The 19340-nt window shown below is 43.1% G+C and overlaps 1 protein-coding gene and 1 long non-coding RNA gene across 2 annotated transcripts; both read left to right on the forward strand.

Moving 5' to 3' along the window:
* The first annotated feature begins 355 nt into the window (after positions 1-355).
* Positions 356-19017, forward strand: LOC115458231 (scavenger receptor cysteine-rich type 1 protein M130-like). The gene is made up of 17 exons (XM_030188091.1): positions 356-407; positions 499-816; positions 1221-1523; positions 4443-4568; positions 5325-5702; positions 7345-7656; positions 8710-9024; positions 9813-10121; positions 10208-10267; positions 10940-11254; positions 12224-12259; positions 13023-13163; positions 14631-14729; positions 16156-16233; positions 16993-17061; positions 18052-18150; positions 18899-19017. Exons 1-17 carry the CDS (start codon positions 356-358, stop codon positions 19015-19017), a joined length of 3129 nt encoding a protein of 1042 aa, XP_030043951.1.
* LOC115457575 lies at positions 4666-7428 on the forward strand. Its single transcript, XR_003939978.1, has 3 exons — positions 4666-4752; positions 5394-5702; positions 7345-7428. It is a non-coding gene; the product is annotated as an uncharacterized LOC115457575 (long non-coding RNA).
* Positions 19018-19340: the final 323 nt, after the last annotated feature.

Consider the following 19340-nt stretch of genomic DNA (forward strand, 5'->3'; position numbering starts at 1 on the left):
GATAAGGTCGAGACAGTGACCATTTTGGTGGGTAGGTGTAGAGGAGCATAGCTGAAGATTGAATGAGGACGTTAAGGCAAGGAATTGGGAAGCATAAGAGAGAGCAAATATCAGATGCACGTAAAATTAGAATTACTGGCCGGGGCATGCGGTTGCCAGGCAGGAGTTCTAATTTGACACTTTTTGTATATGGATAGGCACCTCTTAAGTAAAAGGGGCCCTAAATGTAGGTGTTGAGTTTATTTTGAATATCTTGCCCAGAGATGCTGGTTCTCAAAAGATGTAGGTACCTAATTTAAGGATTTGGAAGCTCATGTCTTCCTAAATAAAAGTTTCTTTACTGATCAGACAAAAGATGGGGGGGCTATGGGCTGGGAAAGTGGAGATAACACATCATGATGACTATGGTACAATGTGTGATGCTCTCTCAGGTCTCTCTTCTCTAATTGTACTCCTCTCTCTCTCTCTCTCTCTCTCTCTCTCTCTCTCTCTCTCCAGGAGGTGCTCAGGAGCTGAAGCTGGTCCAAGGGCCAACTCCCTGTGTTGGGAGAGTGGAGATTAAATACAGTGGTCAGTGGGGGACAGTGTGTGATTATAACTGGGATATGCCAGAAGCTGAAGTGGTCTGTAGACAGTTGGGATGTGGATCTGCTCTTAAAGCTACCAAAGAAGCCTCCTTTGGTGGAGGTTCAGGACCAATTTGGCTGGCTGATGTTAACTGCACTGGTTCTGAGTCAGTTCTATGGGACTGTGGACATAATGGATGGGAGAACCATAACTGTGACCATTCAGAAGATGCTGGAGTGGTCTGTTCAGGTAAGAAACCAAGAGTTCATGTTATTCCTCATAAAATATTAACTGCTGAAGCTAATTTTCCACAGTAGCCAGGCAGTAGTTCTAATTTGACACTTTTTGTATATGGATAGGCACCTATATGCCTTAGTAAAAGGGCCCTAAATGTAGGTCTTCAGTTTTGAATATCTTGCCCAGAAAGGCTGGTTCTCAAAAGATGTAGGTACCTAATTTAAGGATTTAGAAGCTCATGTCTTCCTAAATAAAAGTTTCTTTACTGATCAGCCTAAAGATTGGGGGGCTATGGGCTGGGAAAGTGGAGATAACACATCGTGATGACTATGGTACAATCTGCGATTCTCCCTAGGGGGTGTCTCTCAGGTCTCTCTTCTCTAACTGTGCTCTTCTCTCTCTCTCTCTCTCTCCAGAACGTGCTCCGGAGCTTAACCTGGTCCAAGGGCCAAGTCCCTGTGCTGGCATAGTGGAGGTTAAAGCCAGCGGTCAGAGGGGAACAGTGTGTGATAATGACTGGGATATGCCAGACGCTGAAGTGGTCTGTAGACAGTTGGGATGTGGATCTGCTCTTGAAGCTACCAAAAAAGCCTCTTTTCATGGAGGTTCATTTTTGGTTGATTCTAACTGCACTGGTTCTGAGTCAGTTCTATGGGACTGTGGACATAACGACCAGCATAACTGTCGCCATCCAGAAGTTGCTGGAGTGATCTGTTCAGGTAAGAAACCAAGAGTCAATTTTATTCCTCATAAACAGGAGATAAGATGGTATAAAATATTAACTGCTAAAGCTAATTTTCCCTATGGTGGAGGCTGTACTGCTCTGACACTATAAAAAGATATTTTTATAAGCCAGGACTTTGAGATATATATTCACACCCCCAGGAGGAAAGAAAAGATCCAGTGATATCCATTACTTTAATAAGATGGCGCCAATCAAAGTTGCCTCTGAAACTAATAGCTTTGGAAACATGATACTTCTGAACAACCAAAATGCTCAGAACCCCATTTCCTCTTCTGCAAACTTTAGAGACAAACCTGAGTGTGACTCACAAGAGAAGGCAGGGGGCTTATCTTCTTCTCCACCGGTACCCCCCCCCCCCCCTCTGTTCTCTTATCCCCTTCTTCACAACACTTACAACCAGCCCAAGATATGTAGATAAGTACATATAAGTGCATAAGTGTTGTCATACTGGAACAGACTGAAGGTCCATCAAGCCCAGCATCCTGTTTCCAACAGTGGCCAATCCAGGTCACAAATACCTGGCAAGATCCCAAAAAGGTTTAATACATTTTATGCTGCTTATCCTAGAAATAAGCAGAGGATTTTCCCTCAAGTCCATTTTTACCACATTCTCTGGCAACGAATTCCAGAGTTTAGTTATACATTGAGGGAAGAAATATTTTCTCTGATTTGTTTTAAATTTACTACTTTGTAGCTTCATTGCATGTCCTCTAGTCCTATTAGTTTTGGAAAGAGTAAACAAGCGATTCAAATCTACCTGATCCACTCCTCGCAGTATTTTATAGACTTCTATTTATTTTATATATTGCATTTGTATCCCACATTTTCCCACCTCTTTGCAGGCTCAATGTGGCTTACAATACATCATGAATAGTGGAAATACATGGTAAGAGATGGGAGTAACTAGCGAGGTAATTAAATTTGCTGATGACACAAAGTTATTCAAAGTCGTTAACTCGCGACAGGATTGTGAAAAATTACAGAAGGACCATACGAGACTGGGAGACTGGGCGGCTAAATGGCAGATGATGTTTAATGTGAGCAAGTGCAAGGTGATGCATGTGGGAAAAAAGAACCCAAATTATAGCTACGTCATGCAAGGTTCCACGTTAGGAGTTACGGACCAAGAAAGGGATCTGGGTGTCGTCGTCGATAACACACTGAAACCTTCTGCTCAGTGTGCTGCTGCGGCTCGGAAAGCGAATAGAATGTTGGGTATTATTAGAAAAGGTATGGAAAACAGGTGTGAGGATGTTATAATGCCGTTATATCGCTCCATGGTGCGACCGCACCTTGAGTATTGTGTCCAATTCTGGTCACCGCATCTCAAGAAAGATATAGTAGAATTGGAAAAGGTGTAGCGAAGGGCGACTAAAATGATAGCGGGGATGGGACGACTTCCCTATGAAGAAAGATTAAGGAGGCTAGGGCTATTCAGCTTGGAGAAGAGACGGCTGAGAGGAGACATGATAGAGGTATATAAAATAATGAGTGGAGTGGAACAGGTGGATGTGAAGCGTCTGTTCACGCTTTCCAAAAATACCAGGACTAGGGGGCAAGCGATGAAACTACAGTCTAGTACATTTAAAACAAATCGGAGAAAATGTTAATTCACCCAACACGTAATTAAACTCTGGAATTGGTTGCCGGAGAACGTGGTGAAGGCGGTTAGCTTGGCAGAGTTTAAAAAGGGGTTAGATGGTTTCCTAAAGGACAAGTCTATAAACCGCTACTAAATGGACTTGGGAAAAATGCACAATTCCAGGAATAACATGTATAGAATGTTTGTACGTTTGGGAAGCTTGCCAGGTGCCCTTGGCCTGGATTGGCCGCTGTCGTGGACAGGATGCTGGGCTCGATGGACCCTTGGTCTTTTCCCAGTGTGCCATTACTTATGTACTTATGATAGACATTTAGTATTACAGAGGATCTTGGGTAACATGATTGTGAATAAAACATGATAGTAGTATAACAAGCAGATATAATAAGACTATTCTGAATATATTTAGAGAGGTTCACATTTGTTGGTCTTTGTGCTATGCCTTGTCAAAGAGATGTGTCTTCAGTAGTTTGCGGAAGTTTGTTAGTTTATAGATCTTTTTTTAATTGCGCGGCAACGCGTTCCAGAATTGTGTGCTCAGGTAGGAAAAGGTTGACGCATGTGTTAGTTTGTATTTTAAACCTTTGCAGTTGGGGAAATGAAGATTGAGGAATGTGCGGGATGACTTTTTAGCATTCCTGGGTGGTAGGTATATCAGGTCTGACATGTAGGCTGGGGCATCCCATCTCCCCTCAGACGTCTTCTCTCCAAGCTGAAGAGCACAATCCATTTTAGCCTTTCCTCATAGGAAAGTCGTCCCATCCCCTTTATCATTTTCAGCACCCTTCTGTGTACCTTTTCTAATTCCACTCTGTTTTTTGAGATGCAGTGTCCAGAATTACACACAATTTTCGAGGTGTGGTTGCACCATGGAACAATACAAAGACATTATAATGTCCTCTTTTTGGTTTCCATTCCTTTCCTTATAATACCTAACATTCTATTTGCTTTCTTAGCTGCCGAAGTCTTGGTGTTTATTTTAATTACAGGTAAAGAGGGCACATCTCATGGTACAATGCACTTATCTTTAGCCACATACAGGATGGGCAGTTTTCAAAATTCCCTTTTACTTGCATAGATCACTATTTATAAAGCTGAATGGCTTTAAAAATGTCCCTTTAAAAAAAATGTCCCTCTTTGTAAGTAAATAAAATGCTACCCAAAATACAAGCATTTTGGTTTAAATACTGTGGATCTTCACATGAGTCCTACTCCCTGACCTCCCACCTGCGATGCGAGTGCATTTGAACATGAGGGATCACTGAGCTCTGACTGTCTCCCTTTCTCTTTTAGGGAACATTGAGTCCCACCTGGTAGGAGGACATTCTGCCTGTTCAGGAAGGTTTGAGGTGAAGACTTGGAATTCCTGGGTCACTGTCTGTGAGTCCAACTTTGATCTGGCGGCAGCCAATGTAGTCTGTAAGGAACTGAATTGTGGGGCAGCATTCTCAGCCCCAGGGGGGGGCATACTTCGGAGAAGGCAGTGGGGACATCGGGAGTGAAAAGTTTCATTGCACTGGAAATGAATCCCACATCTTTTACTGTCTCAGGACAGCAGCAGAGACTTGCCAACACTCCCAGGACGTCAGTGTCATCTGCTCAAGTGAGAACTAAAAAAAAAATTGTCATAACTCCTAGACCTGCTGTAAAACCTCTGTGTTTTGTTCTATATGCAAAACTTGAAAAATTTGTGAATGTAACAGCTATGCTCAGAGAGAGCTCCAGTTCCAAAATCATTATAATTTCTGTCAATTGCAGTTATAATAATTTTTTTATTACAAGACCAAGGTTTCTCTTTATGTGAACGTAATAAGAAAATTCCACATCTCCATCTCGAACTAACCCAGGCTAGCAGCAGACAGGCAGGAGGCAGGAACAGTGCTAACAATAATTACCCAAAGGGGTCGATATTCAAGTAATCTAACCTGGCCAGAGAGGCCCCTGACTAGTTAAGTCACCTGTGCAGGGCTGTCCAGGGATAAGATGCCTATTTGATAATCTAGGTGCCCTATTTTTAATTACCCCAGTCCCTAACAATGTCTATATTACCTTTATCTGCTTATTGTTATAAATTCCAGGACCTTTAGTTAATCAGACCATCGATATAACATCTGGTGTCTTCCTTCACAAGTGCAGGAATACTTATAGTAACTCATCAATAATGGTTATATCCAGTGTACAGTGTATGTAAAGCACAGCTGGTCATATATGTAAGACATTCTCACCTTCTCCCTTGGGGCACAGGATACCATTACAGGCTGGAGAATGGGAGCAGCAGATGTTCTGGGAGAGTTCAGTACCAGTATGAGGACACCTGGCAGACACTCTGCGGCTTCCACTGGGATCTACGAGATGCCGCTGTGCTGTGTCGGCAGCTGGACTGTGGGAATGTTGTAGAAGTGCCTGGAGGAGAGCCGTATGGCACTGGGGCTGGTCTGTTATGGAAGGAGAGCTTTCACTGCAATGGGACTGAATCTAGCCTGAGTGAATGTCCTTCCTCTCTCCTGGGCAGTGACTGTGTTACAAAGGATGTGGCCAATGTATATTGTTCAGGTAGGTAAAGATACAGCTTTGAATATCTAACAGATGTATCAATCCTGTATGTAACTTCTAGACCTGGTGAAGAATCTATCCTTTTCCTATTGGGGTGGAGGGGGGATTTTAAAACAGGCACCAATATTAACATTGAGGAAAGGAACCTGGTTTAAGTCAATTTCATAAAGGCTACACAGGAACCTCTGTGGCTTTACAAAACAGAACCAGCAACAGTAGGGCATAAATTCACGCACACAGATTTAAACCTGCTTCAAAGAACATAAGTACATAAGTAACACCACACTGGGAAAAGACCAAGGGTCCATCGAGCCCAGCATCCTGTCCACAACAGCGGCCAATCCAGGCTAAGGGCACCTGGCAAGCTTCCCAAACGTACAAACATTCTATACATGTTATTCCTGGAATGCATGTATGCATGAGCTCTATGAATTTAATTATATATTTTATAAAACCCATTCATACATCACAAGTATATCCAAACTACACCCCCATGAACGCCATGGTCTGTATAAGTAGGCGCCATCTTGCCAGCTTCCATATTTGGCTCTGGAGATTTATAAAAGGCTTTGTTTTGGAGAATCCAAGGTGGTGACTGCTAGAGGCACTCTGCAAACATTCCCACTACTCTAATTACCTTTAAAAATATCGCCTTCCTTTAGTTAGTATAGGAAAAAAGAAGACTGGGGTATGAGTTTACCCAGCTGAATCAACATTCCCTCTCTGGCCCAATGGATTCAGATGTGGTTCATAGCGTAATAGTGAACAACTGCCTTGTCCCTTGAACTTCAGAACAAGCATCGTTGCAGTATGGTAATCGTCATCTTCAAATACTGGACCAAACCTAGAAGCCTTTTGTCAGAGTTGTAATTAGTGGCTGTATTGTCTTATCCAAGTTGGCATCATCAACCAATCCCAGTAATTTTGATTGAATTCCTATTATCATGGGGATTGCATGTCCAATACAGTAGTCATTTTCAGCTTACAGAATATCAATTGTGGCTTGATAGTAGCTTCATGATGCTGACATAGTTCCCCAGGAACACCATTTCTGTATTAGTCATCAGTTCTGGTCCTATTTTTTGTTGACATTCTCGTGTCTTTTCCACTCCAATTGTAACCAGTTGACCGATAACTAAGTAATCTGAAACCCACCTTGTGCAGGTCGGATTGAGGAATGTAAAACCAGCCACCTCTTCAACAAAATCTGCATGTATGGTACTCCGATTGCTAAGAACCTGTATTTTCCCCTTGCCCCTGACACCACCTATGACTTGGATATTCAAACCCAGTATCCTGGTTTGGGCCAGCTCTGAACATTCAGGTAAAGAAAAGCCCACAGGAACCAGCGTTGAAAGAAATGCTGCTACCACGGGCTCATGGATACCCCCTGCATGGGGAGAAAAACAGGAGAAAATGTTACAGACCCTGAATGATCTCTGATATGACGTATGTGTGAAAAAGAGGAGACAAGAAATGCCTTAAAAAAGAGATTAGAGAATCCATGATGTGAGTGATGGTGTATCATGTAATTTTGCTGTTACTTTCTATCATGGCCATTACAATGTAATGTCAATGTTGTGTTCTGAGTGTGTAAAATCCATTAATCCCTCTTCCCATGAGATGTTCCGTCTTCCCCCAGGGCAGGAAGGATCTCTCAGACTGGTGGATGGACAGAGTCACTGTGACGGCAGGGTAGAGATTTACATTGGGAGCTCCTGGGGGAGAGTCCTGGATACCCAGTGGAATCTCAGTGACGCACTGGTCGTGTGCAGACAGTTAAACTGTGGTGAACCTGTAAAAGTCCTTGATGTGTGTGAAAAAGGTAAAGGTCCAGTGGGTCTGAAGAATCCTCGGTGTGAAGGAAATGAGACCCAGTTACTGAGCTGTAGCTTTGCTGGGACAGAACTGACATCAGCTGAGGATCTGGTGGACGTCAGCGTCCTGTGCTCAGGTGAGAATCGTGTTCCTTTATTATTTTAGTTAGATGACATCAGAGTGAAAGATGGGACAGTGAAGAGTCAGTGTTTGGGGCTTATATTATAGACTTGGGAAGACCTCAGTGTCTCTTATTGTTGGTATATAGGTAAGAAGCGATAGGAGGGAGAAGGGTGATGGTTATTATTGAGAGTGTAGAGGACACAGGGTGAGGAATGATGGGAGGGGCAGGGTGATGATTAAGGCTTCTGGGCTCTGGAGCACGGCATTAGATCAGTAAAGATCACAAATGAATCTGTTTATCCAATCCTGGTCTGTTTTAATATTGATATATTGTAGGTAGGTATTTACTTATTATGATTTATTTACCGCCTTTTTGAAGGAATTCACTCAAGGCGGTGTACAGTAAGAATAGATCAAACATGAGCAGGAGGCAATTAGAGCAGTAAAAATATTGGAACAACAGTACAAAGTATGGCATGGTATACTACTTGCAATGACAACACAATATGTACTAGAACATTATAATTGGTAGTGAGGGGTAAGGCAAAGTTGTAACATATAGATGATTAAGAAAGTAGGAGGAATTAGAAAGTAAGGTGACTGATTTGAAGAAAGTTGCGCGTGAAGTCAGAGAGATGATTAAATATTATCTCAGTTAGGGTAGGAGTGGATAAACATGTCCCACTGCAGTATGTGCAGCCTACGTCAATCCTTGTGTGTGTGAGTGAGACTAACAAGTTAGTTACTTCTTCCATTAAAGGCTTGGTTGAAGAGCCGAGCTTTCACATGCTTCCTGAAGTACAGATAGGTAGGTATATAAAGATTTCTTCACTGCTTTTTTTCTTTGTTTCTTACAAAAAATGAAGGAAGCTATGAATAAGAATGTTAAATATGTAAATCAGTGCTTCCCAAGCTTCTTGTTGCTGTGACCTCATGATTGTGATCAAATAAAATTGTGTGACACCCCCCCCCCCCCCGGAGGTTCATAATAATGATGCATATATAGAGGGCTCACCTAAGTCATGACCCCAAAAGCAGGAAGCTGAGATCTGTTTTGCCTCTGCAGGAAATGCACAGCTCAGGCTGGTGGATGGCGGAGGTCGCTGTGCTGGGAGAGTGGAGGTTTATTACAATGGAACCTGGGGCACCGTCTGCGATGACTCCTGGGACCTGGAAGATGCCCACGTGGTGTGTAAGCAGCTTGAGTGTGGACACGCAGTCAGGGCAATGCACTCTGCTTTCTACGGGAGAGGAAAAGGACCCATCTGGCTGGGGAAGCTGCAGTGTGATGGAAATGAATCTGCTTTGTGGGACTGTGCTCCAAGGTCATGGGATCGTCATGATTGCACACACAAGGAGGATGCAAGTGTCCTATGCTCAGGTCAGCTCTGCAAAGTTTATAAGATATTCAGGTGATCAGATATGTCCTGTCGTCTGTGGAAGTAAGGGGATGGGGCTTGCCCTTGAAGCAGGGGTGTAACCAGACCTCACCATGAGAGGGGGCAGAGCCCGAGGTAGGGGGGCACATTTTAGTCTGCCACCTTGCCACTCCCCCCTGCCGCCCTGCCTTTCCCACCCACTGCTGCAGCAAATAACTTGGCTGGCGGGGTCTGCAACCCCAGCCAACTGAAGCGTTATCCCATGCCACCGCATTGCCTGTCCTCCTCTGTCCTCCTTTCACGTCCTGCACGCTCCTTTTAGTCAAATTGAGCAGGGCAGGCAATGCAGTAGCGCCAGAGACCGGCGCTGGACAATGCTTCAACTGACAGGGGTTGCAGACCGCCGTCAGCAAAACCAGGCCCCACGTAACAATGCTACTGCCTTGAAGTGCGTTGAAGGTGGCATTTGTGGGCGTTCATTTCCTTTTTATTTACATAGTCAATGACATCCTTTTCTTTCAGGCTCTGGGGTTCTGGTTTGGTATTCATACATTAGTTTGTGATTGTATTAGGAACATTGCCACTATTTTGATTTCTGGTCACCTGAGTGATATCATAAAGTCAATATTTAACAGACAGCTGTATCCACCATATCGCGTGTGATGTTTCAATAAACCTGAGAGCTGGGTATAAGATATTGAACTAACTCAGAGTGGACATTGTGTTTCCTGTCACTGTGTTTACATTATTGATAACTAATATAACATGGTCTTGCTCTGATATCCCTTAGATTTCAAGGACCTGCGACTGCAGAGTGATGACTACGATTGCGCTGGGCGGGTGGAAGTTTATTACAACGGCACCTGGGGAAGTCTTTGTAATAATAAGAGAAACGCTACTGATGTTATATGCAAACAGCTGAATTGTGGGGGCCCTGGTGATATGGAATCTGGTAATAAATATGGTTCCGGGACTGGTCCCCTCTGGGTGGACCAAATTGAATGCCGACCTCATGACAGAGAGCTGTGGCAGTGCCCGTCCACGCCCTGGCATACAGCAGCATGTGAAAGGAGGGAAGAGATGCACATTAGCTGTCCAGGTAAGAGACAAAGCTTTCTACCCACCAAATAGCAGAACTCTGAGCATGAAAATACAGCAGCCCTGACTATCGATTTATCTCAACAGGACAAAAAGCAAAAACTGTGCAAACCAAAGCAGAACTGACAATGTGTCCAAACTCTACAGGCAAGAAAATCAGTCTCATCACTTCTTCCTCCCTCTCTTTTCGTTCTCTGCTTCTCCTCTCCTTCCCTCTGTCTCTCACTCCGTCATCTCCATTTCTCCTCTTTTAACGCTTCCTGCTCTCCTTTTCTGCGTATTCTCTCTCCCTTTCTTTTATAACAGGGCACCATGGGTAGGCGTCAATATAGGTAAGATTTTATGAAGAAAATTGGGCACCTACCATTCTTTATAAATACGAGAGGAAGTTGCAAGCAATGGCATTTAAAACATTCATAGAGCTGGTGTAAATGTCCATATCTATATTTTTCTAGTATACAGGTAAATTATAGTATTTATAAAATACCCATATACTTCCACGCACTGCCCAGGTTCAACCCAAACTCAACACATGTGCATGGCCAACTTGCAACCTCTGAGCCAAAGTGTGTCATTGTATACATTTGTTTTTTATAAGAGCTCATTCACACACGTATGTGGCTTCACAGACAACGCAGGAATAACTTTCTAAAATGACCTCCTTTCTGTCTGCTTCTCCACTCATCATATTTCCTTCTCCACACTCTGTCCATAGCTGGGTCCACTTTTACCACATCTTTCTGTCCCCTGTCCCTCTGTCTCACTCCCCCCCTCTCTTATTCACCCTCATGACCCATCCGTTTCTCCCTTATCCTTTAGAAGGAAACAGAGTGCGACTCGTGGGTGGAAATGGCACCTGCTCGGGGAGAGTGGAGGTGTGCCACGGTGGCTCCTGGGGGACTGTCTGTGATGACTTCTGGGACATGAAGGATGCAGAGGTCGTGTGCAGACAGCTGGGATGTGGACCTGCTGCATCTGCCCTGGGAGATGCCAAGTTTGGGAAGGGAGAAGGTCCAATCTGGCTGGTTGAGGTGCAGTGCAGAGGAGGAGAGAAGTCTCTGGAGGACTGTCCGACCAATTCATGGGGAGAGAATGACTGTCTTCATAAAGAAGATGCTGGAGTGATATGCTTGGGTGAGCATTGCCTGATCCGCCCTGTGTCACATGTTACATTAGAAGGAATCATGGAAAGAGGCAGCAAGATCTATAACAGAAGTCATTCTGCTGATGAGGACAGAAATGAGACAGAACATTTTCAATACAGTTGGCCGGTACTGGCAGGGGCATAGCCAGACCTCAAGGTGGGAGGAAGCCAGAGCCCAAGTTGGGGAGGCACATATTGGTCTGCCGCCACACTTCCCTGCTGCTCCCCACCCACTGCCGCCCCTGTATATCTTGGCTGGCAGAGGTCCCCACTCCCCAGCAGCTGAAGAATTTGTCTAGCGCTGGTGTCTGGCACCGCCGCTGCATTGCCTGCCCTGATCTCTCTTCCCCTCATGTCCACAATGCTCAATTTCACTAAAGGGGTGTGCCAGATGTGAGGAGAAGAGAGAGCAGTTATTGGCTCTAATTGGCTCCTAATCCTATTAAATTATGCACACATGCAATTTTTTTCATGAATCAAGAAGGGGCGTGGCCATGGGAGAGGCAAGGATGAGTCTAGGGAGTTTACTAAAGATATGCGCAGTATTACTGAATACCAGAGATCCACGCCTACCTTCCGTGCCAGGATTTACACCCGGTTTCAGTTGCCCGAAGTTTGAGCACCATTTCCTGAATCTAATCCTAAATGAGGAATTTTTGTGCCCTTAAAAAGTAAAACATGAGAAAAGGGAAGATGCATCTGAGATTCAAGAGTAGGAAAGGTGGGTCCAAAAGCTTGACAATGATAGCTCACAGTTTATTGAAGGGGGATCAGGGCCAGGTGAGGATTGGAACTCGAGAAGTTCATAGAAACTCTCTGAAGAGGCTCCCAGCAACGGGGTGAGATTTAGCCTAGAGATCGTTATCATACATGGAATAATTATATTTCTCTCAGCTGTAAATATTCATCAGGCCCAAAGTGAATTTATTTTCTCCTTTTTCTCTTGTCTCCCTCTGCAGACGCTTCATATATCACAGCTGCTCCTTCCACTAGAGGTACAAAACTGAATTTTCTGCTGACACTGAGCTCGACCTGCAGAGTCCATGGTTTTATGGCTCTACTTTAAAACAAGGCAAAACACAAAGCGGAAGTGGTCAAACAGATGCTAGTATGAAATCTTTCATAATGGGCTAACCCAACATGGCCGTGTTTCAGCACAATGCTTGCATCAAGAGTCATTATCAGCGTAAAATGGCTAATATATGCAATGTTCCCAGTGCTCAGAAGTCATGCATTGCATCACAAATACATCCGAACGCTGAAGGAAATGTGATGCAGCATTGTGCCGAAACATGGCTGTGTTACATCAGCCCATACTAGATACAGTGTTTGTTATTTACTGGATAAAAACTTTTAACAGGAGTTTCCCTCTGAAACTGCTACAGCTCACAGGCTGCTCTGAGGAATGATACAATGTCTGTGATTTTATACAATATTGCTACAACATGGCTTTCTTTAAGGCTCTTACAGTTGAAAGATTGATACAGACAAAAGAAGAAAATAAAAATGTGAAATTGACTACTCTTGAGTTAAACTACCTGAGGAAGTCTATCCAGTGTTCAGCTTTAAAGTGGAAAAAGAGCACTATTACCTTAGGAATTTTGTGGCCATTTCCTTTTTCAAACTTTCTGTTGACCTTTGCTAACAGTTTTTCAAGAAATGTTTTCTGTTCATAGCTGTGCAGAGAAACGTTGGTGTTTATTCCCATAGAAGAATTTTTAGTAAACATGTCTGTGTCCTCCTCCCCCACCCAATCAGGCAGACAACGTCCATCCCCAGAGGAAAGAAGCAGTACACTGACCATCCTTGTGGTTCTCTGTGCGATCCTGGGGTCTGTTCTCCTGCTGGTTCTCATAGGTTCAGGCATCCAGATTCGCCAACAGAGGCTGTATAGAAAAGGTCAGTGCCTGTCGCCAATTAAAAAGCAAATGGTTTCTTTGGTTTGTGCCTTAACTGAGAATTCCGGGCTTCAGTTCATACTCTCACATCAGCTGTGATTCTTTCATCATTAAAGGTGTAATCGGAGTTTTCTATAGCCGGGTTTCCCAAATAGGATCTGGAGCCAGGTCAAATTCTCAGGACAGTCACAATGATCTAAATGGGATGTACTGCTTCTGAAGACACTGGAGACCAATATTGCAAGGCATCTGACCACCCGATGGCCTGATATCTTATTAATAATAACCAAAGACTTCACTGGTTAAAGTCGGCATTTTGAATATACCTGGTGAAATTTAACCAGATATCTTTATCCAGTTAACTTAAGAACAGATATTTTTCTGACTAAAGTAACCTGTTCCTCAGAGCATGTCTGACTCCTCCCAAAGATAACTGTGTAACTTTTGTCCAGATAATTCATTGTCCATACTCAAGACATGCTCCCTTGAGAATGATGCATGCTGCAGATACACAGATGTAAGTATTGAAATCTGTGCATACTGAACATAGCCAAATACAGCCACCCTTAAGCTCGCAGCCACAAACCAGCCTGAAATCCCTGGTAATATGGGTGTCGATGTGCCTCTCATAGTTTTGCCACTGAGAAGAATCTTTCTTTAATCCTGAATTTTGCAAGTAAAACATTTATCTAACAGCCAACTTATATATCTAAACAGATATTTATAATTTCTGATTCTCAAAGCTACAGTTAAAATATGGTTTTTAAAACCTGTGTGAAAGATCCTAGGCATCCTTTTTCCCAGGGGTTGGAGGGTTCCTGGGAGCACTAATGTCCAGCAGTAAATTTTCTGGGTAATACTGAGAGCTGGGTATAAGATATTGAACTAACTCAGAGTGGACATTGTGTTTCCTGTCACTGTGTTTACATTATTTATAACTAATATAACACGGTCTTGCTCTGATATCCCTTAGAGTTCAAGAACCTGCGACTGCAGAGTGATGACTATGATTGCGCTGGGCGGGTGGAAGTTTATTACAACGGCACCTGGGGAAGTCTTTGTAATAATAAGAGAACTGCTACTGATATTATATGCAAACAGCTGAATTGTGGGGGCCCTGGTGATATGGAATCTGGTAATAAATATGGTTCCGGGACTGGTCCCCTCTGGGTGGACCAAATTAAATGCCGACCTCATGACAGAGAGCTGTGGCAGTGCCCGTCCACACCCTGGCATACAGCAGCATGTGTACAAAGTCCGAGGTCCGGGTTCTCTGAGAGTGTTCAGGGACCAGCAGGATATGGGGAGTTTCTGTGCTACTTTAATGGATTCGATGTTGAGGGGGGGGGGGGGGGTGATAGGTGAACATACCTATAAACAGTGCAGGTCATGTGTGCCAAGCCCAGGATTGTTACTAAAATAACACCTTTACAAAAAATTCCCTTCTCATTTTTTTGTCTCTTCCTAGAAAACTGGAGAAATTTCTCAGCTGAATTTCATGAACCAGTTTATGAGGAAGTTGATCAAAAATGGATAAAGGAGAACATTAATTTCATCACTCGCTCAGGTCTGTACACTTCAAGATAACTACCTGACTCCAGATCACACAGAACACATGAGGAAAGTGGATGGGACTTGATATACTGCCATCCTGTGGTTATAATTAAAGCAGTTTACGTATTATATACAAGTACTTATTTTGTACCTGGGCAACGGAGGGTTAAGTGACTTGCCCAGAGTCACAAGGAGCAGCAGTGAGAACTGAATGAGGTTCCCCTGGTTCTCAGGCCACTGCACTAACCATTAGGCTATTCCTCGACTATTCCTTCACTCCTCCTCCACATGAACCAGAGCCGATCTTTTCCCATCTTGATTAATATTTTAAGTATTATGAAATTCCATTAATAATTTGATTGCAAGACTGGACACTCAGGATTGACTCATATATTTTTCATGACTTGAAGCCTTGAGTGAAGTGGGGATTCTTTATTTTCATTGTTGGTGCAAGGATATTAGGCATCCTGGATGAACTTGTATCACTTCCCCATTACAACCTATCTACCAGCAGCTTTACAGAACGAAAGGCACTTTAATATCACAAAGATTCTGAGGTAGTGAGCAGACATTTTAAATTCCTTCTCTATGGATGCTGTTCTAGCACTTTCCCTATTAGCATGACCTCAGTGCCTGGCAGGAGAAAAGTCTAATAGTGAGTTTGTTCTCTTTGCTATACAGAACCAGTCTCAAGATTATGGGATCAGATGGATCTCATTGTCAGATTGAGCACTCAATGCACAGGAAACAGTGCACATTGCTTGCTGACTCAGCTCCCCTGGCTGGCAGAAAGGGTCTAAGATAAAGCTGTACTGTTTCCCTGCATGACAGAGCTATATTAAACATTCAGCACCACGGATAGCTCAAACACACTGACTGTATATCTCCACCAGTCCCTCATCTATCCTTGATGGATCTATACAAATAATATATAATCAAAGTACATAAGTATTGCCATACTGGGACAGACCAAAGGTCCTTTTTCCCACAGTGGCCAATCCAGGTCACAAATACCTGGCAAGATCCCCCAAAAAGTACAAAAAGATTTTATGCTGCTTATCCCAGAAATAGTGGATATTCCCCAAGTCCAATTTAATAATGGTCTATGGACTTTTCCTTTAGGAAGCCTGCCAAACCTTTTTTAAACTCTACTAAGCTAACTGCCTTTACCACATTCTCTGGCAACGAATTTCAGAGTTGAATTACAGGTTTTCTCACCATGATGGATTTGTAAGAATCAGACATAGGCTGTTATTTAAAGGAATTTATAGGGGCAACAGGTGGCACTGACTCCATAAATGCTTTTTTTTTTTTTAATCATTTCCTCCTGCTGTATCTATAGCTTTAGTCATTTGTCAAGTTGTAAATCCTGTACATTGATACTAAATGTACAGCTCTGGCACTTAATGAAAAATCATATTTTCTTCTGTTATTTACAGACTCCCTTTCCAGTGACTTGGTGAACAGTGTCCACTACTATGAACGCAGCCCTTCTGATGAACCTGAACCTGAGACTGGTAATAAGAGAGAAAATCCGAAAGATACCCACATGTACAGAGTATTAAAGGGAGGGATGGTGTTTCCAGCACTGGATGTGATCATGGTGGATAGTATAGTATTATAACCATTCCTCTTAAAGCAGCAAGCTGGTCCCAGGAGTGGGCTAGTGGTCAGTGCAGTGGACTGTAGAGAAAGGGACCCGGGTCCGTATCCCACTCTAACTACTACACTTCTGGTGGAAATTGTGAGTCCTCCAAAAACCTACCTACTTATATATAGGAGACACATGCAGGCTTGAAGGCTACTCCAGTGGTGTCCAGTTAGGTACATTAGGTTCTTAGGTGTTCCTGGAGGGCTCACAATACAAAATAAGGGTGCTAAGGTGGGATTAGTACCTGGGTCCCTTTATGTGAAGTCCACTGCACTGACCACTAGGCTGTCCCTCTGCTCTGCTACCCCATAGCCATCCCTATGTCTTGTTCTTGTGCGTTTTTCCCTAGGATATTTATGTTTTCAAAATGGTCCATAATGAGAGATGCAAAGAGCACACACACATGTACAAATCAGACATGGGCATCATATTGAAACTGCCTCTCCAAGTGTGAAAGGGGGAGGGGCCTCCAGAACTAAAAACGACCATCTTAGATACTCATCTGTTGAAGAACTAATACCTAATGCCTGGTATAAAAATGAGAAGGAGCCTCCGGAACTGCTTGTGATCATGTTAGATATTCATTCCTAACACCACATGTCTTCTTTGGGACCTTTTCCCGCAGATCCATCTCAGGCTGAGTATGACAATGCAGAGGACCCTGAAGTCAACAACTCCCCGGCACTGAGCAGAGGTGAGTTGGGTCAAGTATCTGCTTCATTTCTGTTACTTTTATTAGAATATCAAATGTAATTAAATGAATGTGACTTCTTGTTTTTCTTAGCAATAGCTCCAAAATTGTCTCTATTACATTCTGCAGAAGATGGATTATATTAACTAACTAAACATGGATAGGGAAGTTATATCTTTGCCGGCTGCCAAAGAACATGTGAATTCTTTTGAAATTTGGGGCTTAAGAGTTTTCACCATCAGCAAAAGATTTATAACCCACTCCATCTATGATTCTGAACAGTTTACTCTAGCAGCCGTGTTCTTAAGGAGTTCCAAACATTTAAGAATTGGTTTGCATTTTTTTTTAGAAAGACCTTATTACCATTGATTGAGTTGATCATGCTTGTTACTATTAATTGCGCCAATGTTTCCAAATCCTTTCTTTCTAAAATGGATTGAAACTGGTGTATCATGTGTATGAAACAGGATTTGACCACTGCTGACCCCTGTGCTTCAAAAGGTAATGAAGTGTCTGAAACAAGCTTCAAGGAGAACTCAAAGGACACAGACAAAAGACCAGGGGACACGCAATGAAGCCACAAAGTAGTAAATTTAAAACAAATCGTATAAAATATTTCTTCACTCGGTGTGTAATTAAACTCTGGAATTTGTTGCCAGAGAATGTGGTAAAAGCAGTTAGCTTAGCAGGGTTTTAAAAAAGGTTTGAATAGCTTCTTAAAAGAAAAGTCCATAAACCATTATTAAAATGGACTTGGGAAAATCCCCTGCTTATTTCTGGGATAAGCAGCATAAAATGTACTGTTTTGGGATCTAGCCAGGTACTTGTGACCTAGATTGGCCACTGTTGGAAACAGGATACTGGGCTTGATGGACCTTCAATCTGTCCCAGTATGGCAACACTTATGTACTTATGTAACCTGTCTTAAGGAACAATTCTTGGTTTTCAGTTGTTTTACAGCCTTGGTTTCTCCTTGATTTGTTCCTTTCATAGCTTCAGATGATCCCCTGGTTCTGTCAGAAGACGTCGCAGATCATGGCTACGATGATGCTGTCTCTGGAGACTGCCCCAGTCCTGTACACATGGAAACTGGTGAGATGGGCAGACAGGCATATGAGATGGTAAATGATCTGAGACAGTGGTGTTTGCACCATGCTCCTACTTTATACCTCACCACAGGGAACTGGATTTGGATTCTATATGCACAAACCAGTAAGGTGAATAATAAGGGTGATGTGCTGGGGCAGGAGTAGAGCGTGGTTGAAGGAGTGAACTCTGCTGAAATAAAAGAATGTCACATGCTCTGATTCCTGAAGGTCTTCGCCAAACATATTCTTACATAATTAATTACATTCATAAATAGCTGTTTAAGCCGAGAGAAGATCAGGGTTCCTGCAGTCCAACATTCTACTTGTTGCCTGCCTGTGGTGTGAAAATGACTGCAGAAGCACAGGCTGTGTTCTTTCAAACTGACCAAAGTGATTTGTTATGCAAGCTAGCTAAAGTGCATCATCCCTTTATTCCCTCTCCCAAACTGTTCAGAAGATTACTTAATCTGTATTCAATTATGCATTTGCAAACCACTGTAGACAGAGGGGGGGGGGGGGGTCAAAATTGCCCCATGTCTGCATTAGAACCAAGCACATCCTGAACTTTCACTTCCATATTTCCTGTGCAGTTTAAGACTTTAAAATGTGGTTTTAATTGGTAAGGTGATTGGTGAGTGAGAGATCAGGCACAGATCAGGGTCTGAAAGCTGTTTCTTGCATTGTTGTCCCATGGAGACACTTCAGGAGTTTACAGAGGTCTCTGAATTTGATTTTCCTCTTTCCGTTCACAGGACTCTTCTCAGATTTGAGTAGCAGCTTCCAAGTGAGTGAGAATCAGGACCCAGCGCCCAATCCCCTGACCTCTGATTACGATGATGCTGAAAGCGGAGTCACTGGGGCATCAATATAAGATCCAAAGTGTTCAGAGAAATTTTTACACTGTGCTATTACTGCAGAAGTGACAGTCAGGCAGCCAGCCTATCAGTACAGAGTGTGAGGTCTCTCTTATCTTGTGTAGAGATGTCATCTCTTGCTCAGTTGCTTGATTGAGGTAGTGGTTAGCACAGGAAGCTTTTCAATGTGTTTTTAATATCAAAGTTCAACTTATAGATGAGGAAGGAAAGAAAATCTTTACAAATGTGATGAAACCTCTCACTCAGGTTGGGTCTGAATGTGGTATAACAGCCCAGCCGCTGATTTACAGATGTCCAAGTCCTTTATGGGATCCCTATA

This window comes from Microcaecilia unicolor, chromosome 14, assembly GCF_901765095.1.
Source record: "Microcaecilia unicolor chromosome 14, aMicUni1.1, whole genome shotgun sequence".
Taxonomy (NCBI): Eukaryota; Metazoa; Chordata; class Amphibia; order Gymnophiona; family Siphonopidae; genus Microcaecilia; species Microcaecilia unicolor.